Source organism: Capricornis sumatraensis, chromosome 2 (assembly GCF_032405125.1).
Source record: "Capricornis sumatraensis isolate serow.1 chromosome 2, serow.2, whole genome shotgun sequence".
In the NCBI taxonomy this organism is placed as follows: Eukaryota; Metazoa; Chordata; class Mammalia; order Artiodactyla; family Bovidae; genus Capricornis; species Capricornis sumatraensis.
This window is the reverse complement of record NC_091070.1, coordinates 41,820,460-41,833,657: the sequence shown is the minus strand read 5'-3', so window position 1 is coordinate 41,833,657 and position 13,198 is coordinate 41,820,460. Positions and strand designations below refer to the sequence as shown.

At 39.9% G+C, this 13,198-nt stretch overlaps 1 protein-coding gene across 1 annotated transcript in view; it reads right to left on the bottom strand.

The window, feature by feature from the left end:
- Positions 1–13,198, bottom strand: part of GALK2 (galactokinase 2) — a 135,950-nt gene that overhangs the window by 50,365 nt on the left and 72,387 nt on the right. Inside the window, exons 6-7 of the mRNA XM_068964910.1 lie at positions 5,356–5,454; positions 3,890–4,042 (exon numbers count right to left, since the gene is read on the bottom strand). Of these exons, the coding sequence (XP_068821011.1) occupies positions 3,890–4,042; positions 5,356–5,454 (252 nt within the window). The remainder of the gene's footprint in view (positions 1–3,889; positions 4,043–5,355; positions 5,455–13,198) is intronic.

The window sequence follows — 13,198 nt, the reverse complement described above, 5'->3', positions numbered from 1 at the left end:
AGACACCTTTTCCTGGGCCTTCAAACATATACAGGTGTTTCCACTCATCAAATTCTTATAACTAAAGCTACTGCTCTTCATTTCTCCTTCTCTTTTGCTGTCTGACAACTAAAACCAATGACCCAAGTCACCACTTCTGAGCCCTCCGTGGCCACTCTCACTGTTGAAGATGGTTTCCCAGAGGTCCTTCTTATCTCCAAAAGAACTTCCAAAACCACAGGATTTCTCAGTCCTCTTATTACTCAATAAATTGGTGGCTTCTGGGATTTTTCACTACCTACCTTCTTCACATTCCCTGTAGCACTGAATTCTCCCAGCTTCCCTCTCACCTCTCTGGTCCTTACATTTCCATCCATGACTCAGTTTTCTCCTTTTGTTATTACTAAAGATAACTCCCAAGTTTAACACCCCCAGCCTTCTAATCTTCTCTTGTCACCTTCTCTCCAAACTCCATTCTGGGTTCAGCAAACTGAACTCAATACTTAGTCTCAACTATTATCTCAAAACAAATACACCTGAAGGTTTTGCCCAAGCCAAGAGAAACATGCCAAGCTCCAATTTCTAACCACTTGTAAGAAAACACGGGCAAGTGTCATCACCTCCCACTTTCCTATCACCTTCCATCCTATGTTCCCCATACCTATGAGTCGCAGCACTGTGCTTTCCATCACTTCAGCTTAAAACTATAGCCCTTTGCAACTCAACACTTCACCTTCACTTGCACACAACTGCATGCAATGCATGTTCGCTCCTCTGAATGAAGCACTCGCGGCTCATGACTGCATGCAGCTCATAGTCAACCCAAGGAGACAGGCATCAAGAAATAATTATACAGTGAAGCACTTCCTCCATGTGATAAACTGCTATAGTGGAAAAATATAGGATGTGACAAGAGCGTATAAAAGGACATTTAACCTAATGGCAGTGGGGAGGGTGGTCAGGGAAAACTTCCTCAAAGTAATAGCATTTATACCAAAAGGAAGACAGAAACCCAGTCACAGCCTTACACCTGACCTTTCACCAGGTCCAGTCAGAGCTTCTTTCCTTTTGCATCCCTCTCTTGTGATCCCATCCCCACTGACACTTTAAAACTTCTCTTCAACCAAGTAAAATTCCTGCGGCCAACTTAATGTTTCTAGAGTATGTTAATATTAGCAGCTCCCACTGCTTCCAGGACCAAGCCTGGGTGATCCTCAGCATGGCACTGAAGGCCCTGCTACACCTGGTTCCACCAACACATAGACCCTATTCCCAGTGTGTGCATGCCCTGCCCAGCGGCCAGGACTCACTGTCCTGGGAATACTCCATGCCAGCGTCCCGGCAGAGAGAGCTCTACTAAATCAACAGGCTGAGTGAAACTGGCTAGATTCCTGGGTGTTTGTTTTTTCTCCACTCAGGTTCCAAAAAAACTGCAGAAGCCCTGAGAACGTTATACCCACTTCTCACCACACAAAGAATAAGCTCCATATTGACCACTAAGTGGCAGGAGCTAAAAACTACTGAATGAGTGATGGCAGCTGACAAGACAGGCTCTGTTAAAAAAAAGTCACACTGTAAATTTTCCCTGAAGTGTCAAAGGACCGCATGAAACCTTCTTTATTGTTTCACATGATGCCACAAGGAGCTCAGGGTATGCAAAATGCCAACAGCATCATTTCCCTTCCCTCCTGCATCACACATTTTGTCCCTCAATATAATTAAGGGATACTCTCTTCTAATAGACATAAAGCATTTCTTGGAAAGTTTAAGCCACTGAATATATATAAAATATGAAAAAATTTTCATTAAAGATTTATTGTTACTTTGTTAATTTAAGAACATAAAAAAGTGCTTCACTTAAAAGAATCATTTACGCAAGTTATAATTATAAATCTCTATTGTGTTTGCCTTGAAATGTTTTAAATTTCAGTTGAAATGCCTCTAAAGACTCTAACTTTAAGTGCATCTGCATTAATTAGTTTTGGGAAGCTGTTAGAAGAAGAACAGGGAGGAACAGAAAGAGAGGAGGAAGACCTAAGAACAGAAGAAACTGTGAACATTAAAGCAAAACAAAGAAAAACCGTCTTTATTAGTTTAGTGTCCTTTCCTGTGCTATGGAGACACAAAAAGGTACTCATTTTTCAAAAAAGGATCTTGGGAAAATAAGAGGGGAAAAATAAGTATTACTTATTACAGTTTTGCCATGTGCAGCTCTACCTAATCAGTCTCATTTTCAAAGCTATCTTGATTTATCATTTCTCCACTGACCCTTCATTTTTATTATCTGAAAGTGGAAAGTTTACTCAGAATAAGAAAAGCTTCTTTACTTTTTTAACATGAGAGTTTATTTCCTGATTTAATGAGACCATTTCCAAATAAAAATTATACTCATTCATATGTTGCTGAAAACAGAAAGATGGCACCATATTATAAGGAAAACATGCTTAGCCGAATTTCAGTCTACATTTGCTAGGCATAAGCATATTCTTAACATCAACATCTATCTGCATAGCTTATATTAGCAGTTTTCTATATTAGCAATAAATTTTATCTTTATTCCTTTTTTGTACATATATATAATCTTAGATTCTCATGATTGGCAGCAACATGATTTACAAAATATTCTGCATCTTGATAAAGCCCTTCCATTTTCTTTCCTCCACATTTTAAAAGAGAGAAAAAGTCAGAGTACTTAAAATAATGAGTTTTATCTACATCAGTTGGAAGGAGTGTGTGGCAGGAAATCAGTTTCACTGACTAAAGTCCCTCTAAAATGCACATGGCGTTATACAGTTAAACTCAGAAGACGGCCTCAGGAACAAAAGGTCCTGCAGTGGATTAAGGTTTTCAGCTACCTCTTACGAAGGAGAAACCTTTTTTCTATTAGCTGCAAAAAGACATCCCCCCACATCCCATTCTGACAGCTTTTCACTACAGAGATTCAGCACCACAATTTTATTTCTCTTTTTCTCCTTGTATCTTTGGAAAAGAGTCATCACAACATGAACCCACTTCACATATCTTGTATTTGTTTTGGCCCTCCTATGGATCTCATAGATGATATCTAATTTCATGATAAAACTCTGAAAACAATGTTGTGTATGTTTGAGGTCTCCTCAGGAAGGCAGCACTTACTCATCTATCTCAAAAAGTCAACAGGAATAAGCCCTTAAACAAATAAGACACTAATTTCTTCCATCTCCTGGAAGAGGCGGCTTGCCCTAAAAAGGGAAAAACAAAATTCACTGAAGTCTTTGACACTGAAAGGTTAACTGCACTACTTCTCATATATGCACTGACCAGAAGAGTTTAATATTAAAACATTTCTCACTAAAGATATTCAGTGAATACTTCCTAAGTAGACTTAAGACTTGACTGGCAAGTGTCTTCTAAATTGGGGAACAGAGAACATGAACCTTATGGTTTGTGTTTCTCTAGTAGACACCAAGCCTGCATTTTTTAAGGGACCAATGATGGCCAATGGTGCATGTAAGAGGACCAAGGATTGAGGCTATTATCACTTTTGTTGAAGAAACATGATTAGTTATGGTCATCTCCCAATAATCACCTCCAACTTAGCACTCTCCACCCATATACCTAACCCATGGCCTGTGTTTCACAGATATAAGTTGAAGTGTCATCATCTCCCCAGTGCCATGCTAGAAGACTCAACTGTAAAGTTCAAGGAACTTCTAAATAGCTAGAAGTTACAGGGCATACCTATTGGTTTATTTATCTGCTGAGTTGGAAATCAAATTGCTCTATACTAAAAAAAAAACTTCAGTTATAGTATTACTGCTGTCAGAATGTTGCCCTAAATTTTAGGGAAAGAGACAAAATAACAGGGAACAAAGAGAAAAAGAACAAGAGAAAGCCTACTTCAAGTTTCACAAATTTGCCAAGTCCATACCTTTGCAGCCAGCCGACACTCCATCACCCTGATATTGAAATGAGAAGTTGCTGCCTTATTCATTTCCACACAACTGTTGGCAATCACAAACACTGCTCCACTTGGGAGTTTCACATCAGTTGCCCTCAGAGGACTAAATTCTATCAACTTGGCCTATTGGGGAAAAAATGACAGGTGAGATATAAAGGACTAGAATTTAAAAACTGCTTAAACATTTATGATTTGCCTTAGTAAAAATTGTTCCCCAAAATGCATTCATTTATCAATTCAAATATTTTTAATCTTTATTTTTAACTGGAGAATAATCGCTTTACAATGTTGTGTTGGTTCATTAGGTATAGCCTAGTGTAGGCTCTAAAAAAAAAAGAAAATCTGAGTCTTAAAGGATGAACAAAAGTAGGACAGACAGAGGGTTATTTCCCCAAATAAAATGTCAAGAAGAGGAAAGAGTATATAAAAGTTCAAAGGCCAAAAACAACATAAGGTGTTAATAGTTTTAGGTATTGCAATTTAGCTATAGCTTGGAGGTTGAGGGCTGAGGCATGGTGAGATGATAGAATTGGAGGGCTGGTAAACCAAGGGTCAGATTATGAAGTATTTTGCAAGCCCAAAGAATTCGGACTTTGTTAAGACTCTACAGCTAACTTATCTTAACAACAGGACACTTGCCATCATGTCTACTTGTCAGGTCTCATCCAAAACACCCAGAGTTTTTTCTTAGCATTACACCAGGTTTTTTCATGTCTCCTGTCTTTGGCTTAGGGGAATCAACAACAAATACTCTTAATAGGAAGAAATCCAGGTATTCTTGGAAAATAGCCAAGCCTGTAGGAATACTAAGAAAAGATTTTTTTTTAATGTCTGTTTCTATTTTGGAAATGGGCAGTTTATGGCAACTACCAAAACCTCTGTTCTGCCTATGGGAGTTATAGCCTAGCCAAGGGGAAGTAGTATTGGCTAAGGAATTCATTCCTGGCTTCCTGTCAGCATTCTTCTCCCTACCACTAAAGCCCCAAAAATGTTGACAGAGAAAAATGATACCATAGAGTAAATTATAAAAGAGAGGGGTTGTGAATATATGTAGCAAGAGAACTAACATTGGGGTTTAAAACCAACAGGAGATTATGAAAACGCCATGAGATGCAGTGATTTGGGACAAGAGCAGGAAAAGAAGTCCCAGTAACTAATGAGTTGAGAAACAGCATACTAACAATGAATTAGAAAGAGGAAAAAACCCTAGACACAAAAGGAAAAAAGACTTGAGGTACAATTCTGAAAGCTTAAGGGAGAGGTGATCAACATGAAATGGAAGTGAATTGGTGATAAACTTGAATTACAAAGGAGTTAAGAAATATCATCCTAAAATACAGCCTAATAGAACAGGCCACCCAGAAACAAACACACTGAGGACCTTTCTGCATGAATTTTCCCAAGCTGACATTTCCAAATAGTTCAATGTCACCTACAGTTCCTTCTTCTGCAAGAAATGATATGGACTGGTCCATCCCTCCTCCTTCAGTGCCAATGTAACGCTCACTCTTGGCGCAGATTTCTGCAAGCTCCACCTGGAAAAGTAAAATAGATTTGCGCTGTGAGTACATCATAATCTGTTGCTCATTCATTTTCCACTCCAGACATGACAGATGGGTCTGAATTCCAGGGCAGTTCTGATCCATTGATAGTAGCTGCCTATAGCATTGATTAACAAAAATCCAAGGATATTCAAGTTCCTTATGTAATATAGCAAAGCACTTACATATAACCTATACACATCATCTCCTACACTTTAGATCATTTCTAAAATACTTATAATACCTATAATAGAATGTAAATGCTATGTAAATAGTTATAAATAAAATGTGAATGCCATGTGAAGAGTTGCTCAGTTCAGTTCAGTCGCTCAGTCATGTCCGACTCTTTGCGACCCTATGAATCACAGCAGACTCTTTGCAACCCTATGAATCACAGCACGCCAGGCCTCCCTATCCATCACCAACTCCCGGAGTTTACCCAGACTCATGTCCATCGAGTCGGTGATGCCATCCAGCTATCACATCCTCTGTTGTCCCCTTCTCCTCCTGCCCCCAATCCCTCCCAGCATCAGAGTCTTTTCCAATGAGTCAACTCTTCGCATGAGGTGGCCAAAGTACTGGAGTTTCAGCTTCAGCATCAGTCCTTCCAATGAACACCCAGGGCTGATCTCCTTCAGAATGGATTGGCTGGATCTCCTTGCCGTCCAAGGGACTCTCAAGAGTCTTCTCCAACACCACAATTCAAAAGCATCAATTCTTCGGTGCTCAGCTTTCCTTCACAGTCCAACTCTGAATAGTTGCTAGTGCCCAGCAAATTCAAGTTTTGCTTTTGGGAACTTTTTAGAAATTTTCTTGGAATATTTTTGATCCATGGTTGGCTGAATCCACAGATGCAGAACCTGAATATATAAAGAGGCTGACTGTATTTGCTATCCCTAAAAGATTCCTCAGAGCAAGCAGTTTCTCCCATCTTTTTATTTGCTCCATCCCTCGCTAAACTGGCATCATCAAAAATCTCATATGGGCACTCATTCATTTCTGCCTCAGCTTGCTTTGTCTTCCAACAGTGTACTACTGCACAGTCTCCCCACAGCCAAAGTGAGGTCACCCAGCTTCATTTTCCAATCCAAAAGTAAAGCTGCTCTGTGGCATTTCTATTAAATGCAAGAATCAAGACCAGCATCATCTCATCAAATACATCTTCCTCCAATCAAGATGACGAGGCCCAATAAATGAACAAATTTCTAATCCAAACTGGAAACATCAAAATATCTATTTAAGAATCTTCTATGGCTTTCTATTGATTAATAAAATAAGTTCAAATTCCTCAACGTGGCATTTCAAAGCCTTCCAAAATATGCAACCAATCTGCACATGAAATCATATTATCTACCACTCTTTTCCAATTATATTTGTCTCCATGACCGTCTCACACATTTATGTAACCTGGAATTATTTCCTGTCTTCTCTCATATAAATCCTATTGCTATTCAATATCCAGCTTAGTGGCTACCCACTATGGGCAAGTCGCTGGATTGGCCGACTGGCCACTCAAATCTTCCTCCATCGTACAGTTTTCCTTCAATGCTGTTCCCATTATGGCATCCTGTTTCTCTACATCCCTACAATACTGACAGTTAGTATCATCCACTTACTCTATTCCTCACTCACTCATTCATTTTTTTCTTCTAAGACTTAATCCAGGCATTTATTTCTCACCTATTTCACTGGAAGCTTCTCCTAGAGTGGTCATTCTAAAGCACTGCTGTAATTACCTCTTGCTTGCGTGGTTGCCAGTGCCTTGATAATCACACTTCTCATCGCGGTACACAACACCTCTAATGACTTATCCCTTACTCACATCTCCAGCCTGCTCTCCTACCACTAACCTGGTAAACCCTAGGCTCAGACCAGGGTTCTTTCTGTTCATCACACCCAGACTCCCTCGGTGCCTTTAACAGTGTGATTTTCTATCCTCACTCTGCTCAAGATCACATCTCCCTTGAAGCCCTTGCCACCACTGAAATGCACACATCCCTCTTTTCTTCCTCTATAAAACTCTATGCCCATTTACCAAACCATGCTTTAAGTATGGCTTTCCTTGTGTTTTTATCCATCAGTCTATGGGAGGCCACGCAGTGCCCAGACCAGAATCCACTTAACAAAACTGAATCACATAGTATTCATTATTATTCTTTAATAGTGTCAGGTTTCAATCACACCTACTAATATTTACCCCAGAAAATTGCCAGTCTTGTGAGAAACAGATAGAATTAGTATTTATTCTGTGTTCCTACCTCACACAACCCTGAGCACATAGAAAATATTCAATAAACACCTGCTGCTTTCACTTTCTGAGACTTGGGCAGCTAGATCCTGTGTCATATCCCTTCCTGGATTCACTAATGCTAACTGCCTCATGACACGAGGTAAGCTTGGTATTTTTGACATAATGCACATTGTATGTGGCCTGATGAACACATCAGAGATGGCAATGTTCCATAATAAGTACATTTTTTTTTAAATTAGTAACCAACAGGTCAAAACACTTGGATTTTAAAATGTAAAAAAAATAATATACCTAGGAGAAGTACATGCATGATTCTATGAGGACTGAGGAGACATGGGTCCCTACATAAGTGACAGGGGCCAGTGTGAAAAATTGCCTTCCCACAACAGCAATGCCAGGTGGCGCAAGTGGTAAAGAACTTACCTGCCAATGCAAGAGACACAAGAGACACAGGCTCAAACACTGGGTTGGGAAGATCCCCTGCAGAAGGGCATGGCAGCCCTCTCCAGCATTCTTACTTGGAGAATCCCATGGACAAAGGAGCCTGGCAGGCTACAGTCCATAGGGTTGGACATGACTGAAGTGACTCAGCATGCACAACAGGAACAGTAGCCATGTTTACATGCTAAGTTCCTGGCATCATCTCTTTTGTGAACATTATCTCCTTTAGGTCTCCAAACAACCCTCTTCTTATCCTCATTATACAGATGAGGGAAAAGAGACTTGGAGACACAGATAGTGGAGAAGCCAGGATTTGAATTTCATGTGCCTAACTCCAAAGTTTCTGTTATTTTTACACTGGACTAATTACACCCCTGCTGCTGCTGCTACTGCTGCTAAGTCGCTTCAATTGTGTCTGACTCCGTGCAACCCCATAGACGGCAGCCCACCAGGCTCCGCCATCCCTGGGATTCTCCAGGCAAGAACACTGGATTGGGTTGCCATTGCCTTCTCCAATGCATGAAGGAGAAAAGTGAAAGTGAAGTCGCTCAGTCATGTCCGACTCAGCCACCCCATGGACTGCAGCCTACCAGGCTCCTCCGTCCATGGGATTTTCCAGGCAAGAGTACTGGAGTGGGGTGCCATTGCCTTCTCCGAATTACACCCCTACCCCTCACCAAATAATATACCCAAATAACATAATCTACTTTTTCTACTACTTCAAAGAGATATGAAGTGATAAATGAGATCCTCAAAATTTAAGTATTCTCCTTCTTAAGGGAAAAGACACTAAAGCACCAAGAAGTATATGCTTATTGTTTTTTAAAAAAAATCTCTGAATGTGTGGCAACAACTGAATACTTCAATGGAAATATGTTAATTTTTGCAGACTATCTATCTCCTCCAGATTCAGAGGGACCCAGGACTCCCCAGCATCTCTGTGTTAAGGAGAGTCCATCAGCAAGGGTCTGGACATCCCCATCCTTTGCTGCTACTTTTCGTGCTGAACTCTGACATGTGTATCTCATTACTAGACAGACAATAACCAAGAGTTTTAATGGAGAAAAACAAAAAGAAAGTGAAGATTAAAAATTTGAAAGATGAAATAAAGGATTACTCACTTTATAGTCCCCCCCAGAATGCATGAGGAATTTGGTGGTAAATATGGAGGAAAGAAGCCAGTATCAGAAGCCTCAAGTCTTGGTTAGAGCCCCAACTCTCCTGCCAACTAGACAGATGTGACCCTAGACAGATGGATCAACTTTTCTGAGTTTCCATTTCTTCATATAGTATTAATAAACCATAACAGTTTTCACAGAATTTATTGACCTGTTACTATGTGCCAGGTACTATTCCAATTGCTTTGCATGAATTAATCATTTACTTCTCATCATGACTCTATAAGATAGATATCTCCTCTTCATTTTACATACAAAGAAACTGAGAATAGGCTAATAATTACTAAAGCTGAAATTCAAACTCCACTTGTCTAACCCCAGACTCCATACTCTTAAATACCACACTATATTACCTCCCATCCACAACATGGAGAAAATACCTACCTCTCTAGCTATTATTGTGATTATCCAATGAATTTGATAAAAACATCCCATAAACTCTAAAGAAGTATATAATTTTAAATTTTATTATTTTTATATAATGAATGAGAAATCACTTGATTTATACAAGTGAATAGCTAAATCTCAAGTCAAATGTAAAAACAGGTATAATTAATCTTGAATTCAGGACCATTTTTTAAACTGTTCAGGGGGAGTCCTCTGGTGGCCTAGTGGTTTGGATTTCAGGCTTTCACTGCCATGGCCCCAGGTTCAACCCCTGTTTGGGGAATTAAGATCTTGTAAGCTGTGAGGATAGGAAAAAAAAAAATGGGGGAATTCCCTGGTCTGGTGGTTAGGACTCCATGCTCTCAATGCAAGGGCCCAGGTTCAACTTCTTCTCAGGGAACTAAGATCCCACAAGCTGTGTAGCATGCACTGCCCCTAAAAAATAACAATTTAATTATTCAGGGAAAGAGAGAACTTAAACGATTCTGGGTGACCCTAGGAGAACCAGTTCAACAGTAAGGAGTAATGCAACTCAAGACAAACAAGAGAGTTTGTATTCCATTTAAAGCATTCCAATCTGAAATTTTTTGAGGGGGAGGTGGGACATGGAGAGGGCAATCCCTGCTTGCCGAACAAACATGCTTGTAGTATAAACTATAACTACAGGCTCAAAGGCTGGCTTTCCCAGTGGCCCTTGCCCTTTACCTCCACACTAAAAGCAAAAAGGCCAAATACTAAATGGCTATGAGATGTGAAGAAACTAGAAACAAATGGCTTTTATGGTTGGTTGTTTTTAATTTCAAATCCTGTTAAAGGAAAAACTTGCACACTCTGACAATAAGCAAAAATTAGAGCTAGGCCCACAGCCTTAGCCAGAGGTGGCATGACCTGAACTCCGAGAACCATTAATGGAGGACCTTAACAGCAGGGAATGCAAACAGGAGCAGAGAATGCCTTTCATTCTGGGTGATGTTGGGGAAACATGTGAGCCTGCCTCGCCCTTTCTATCCTTGGGGACACTGAAAATAGAACCATAAAATGTTCCCCAAGAGGTATAATCAGGCAGAGTGATGTGCAAAGACAATAAATACTCCATACATGCTTGAACTATATAAAATATCAAAAGATTTCATGAGAATAAGGAGTCTTCAAAAACACATTAACAAAAGTGTATGGGAAGAAGTCCATTGGGAGTTAACTTCAAGAACAAACCAAATCAAATTTGAGGTCCCAATTCCTGATGCTTGAAGCTCATCCTCTTCTCCTATCCCCCAACCCCCTCCTATACACCCCCTGACTCACACACACACAACACCTCAATACACTCCACATGTAACCTGAGAAAAATAGCAAAGCCCTAACCAAGGAGGAATTCATCACCCTCCCTCCAATGTATTTTCAAGCATTTCAAGAACCCCAGGCATCTCCAAACTTCTAGTCACTTGTGGCATTTAGCTGTATCCCTTCCTGAGAATCATTGGGGAAGACAATCTGCTTACATGAGAAACTCTTCCAAAAGTTTGTAGCCAATAAACTCATTTCTGTTTTGACTCCTGCCCTCTGGACAGTTAGGAGAAACTTGGCATTATTCATAGATCTTTTTTAAAGGTACTTAAGATAGTTAATGAAGCTAATTTAGCCCTTTGTGTGGTTCTTCTCTTGAAGCGGCCTGGGAAAGAACCAAAAATCACATGGGCTCCCAAATTAAACAGTGTACCCATATTCTGACCAGTGGGGATCCAGTAAGAGCAGAAATAACAATGTTAGGTTTTAACAGTCACTGAGAAGGGATGAAGATTCATGAATGTGTTGTCTAGCTAACACTGGATATGCATAAAGACAATAATAATACAAAAGACTTCAAGATATTAAGACAGTAAACTATTTTTGTTTGACAGTTTTTACTAGTGAGATTATTAAAAGTAGAATAATTACATAGACAAAAAATGTTCATCATTTCCTATGGAAAGCCTTGCTATTCAGAACACAGACCCTAACCCAGACAGCATCATCCAACTGTTGTCAACCACACTTAGTGCAAGTTAAGAAAAAGGAAGAAAATGAACAGCCCTATTCATTCATTCAACAGTCATTTAAATACTAGTGTCCTACAGATAGATGGAATGTCTTCCCTCGAGGAGCTCACGAGACTGATATTGTCTTCAAGTGAACAAGTCTTCCAAAAGAAACTTCTTTCTTTCAAAAGAAAACTAGTGTTCCAGACAATGATTTGCCCCCTACATGTGCTGTCCACCCACCTCCATGCAACCATCTGCCCAGGAGGCTGCCCAACATGAACTATATTGAGAGGTTCCCATGTACTCTGCTTCCCATTGGGTTCTTCCAGCAGAGGATTCTGGAAGGAAATGAGGAATGGTGAGGGGGGAGGCAGTGAGTTCACCCTGATGAGGTCACTTTCAGACCCAATGGCATAACAACCCAGCTACAACTAGTTCTGAGTATTCCCAATATCTCCAGCTATGTAGATCATCCCTATGAAATAAACTGCCCTTGATGAATGGGTGTACCATCTACTTTTTGTTATGACCCTGACTGATATATCAAGATAAAGTGAAAATGTTAATGGCTCCCCTGACTTTTCTTTACCTCAAATATTTTCTCAGCTTTCTCTTCATGCAATCCTTCTTCACACTAACTTTCAAAATGCCTGGGTGCTTACCTGGCGCTATTTTCAAATTCTTCCCCAAACTGGCAAACCTATTTAGTAGACCCCAGCCAAGTAGGAGAAACTTCATGAAATAGCACCAAGGTAAATCTAAAAGAAACTGATGTAGACTTGCTTTGTTTTGTAACATGATTGATGACCAAGCTATAACTTGTATACACTTTGAAGTGTTCTAACGGGGACGGGGGGAGTAGGTTTTCTTTAATTAGAAAAAGAAGAAGAAGGCTATTATTTCTTCTTCACATCTCTAATTCAAAGAGATTAGCAAGTTTCATATTTTTAACTTCAAGAAAATTTGCCTCAGGACAATGACAGCCAGTTCCCAAATGAACATAAGAGATGCAACTGACTCGGATGGATCATGCTGAAAAGTTCCAGTAAATAATGCAGGAAAGGAAAAAAGAGGACTTCAAATATTTAAAAGATCAGTATCTATGAAGAAACAACACTGAAGAGGATTCCCAAAAGTAAATCTGAAAAACCAGCTAAAATCTAGAACCATCAAAGAATGTGTGCTCACAAGCGTATATCACACACACACAAACACCAAAATGAACTCCTTCATCTATATTGAAGAGGATGTAATCTAATGAATCTGGGAAAAGGCTAGTAATTGGGGAATGTAGCTCTCAAAATATTTAGCATGCTTAGTGGGGGCAGAAGCACAGTATTCAAGGCATCTCCCTTCCAACTGTAAAGAAAGAGACAAAGACCACTTCCCTAACCTAACTGACCTGCAGTCTGAGTGATGGAGGGATCCAGGCTCTGAGAAGAGGCCTTCAACAAGGCAGGAAC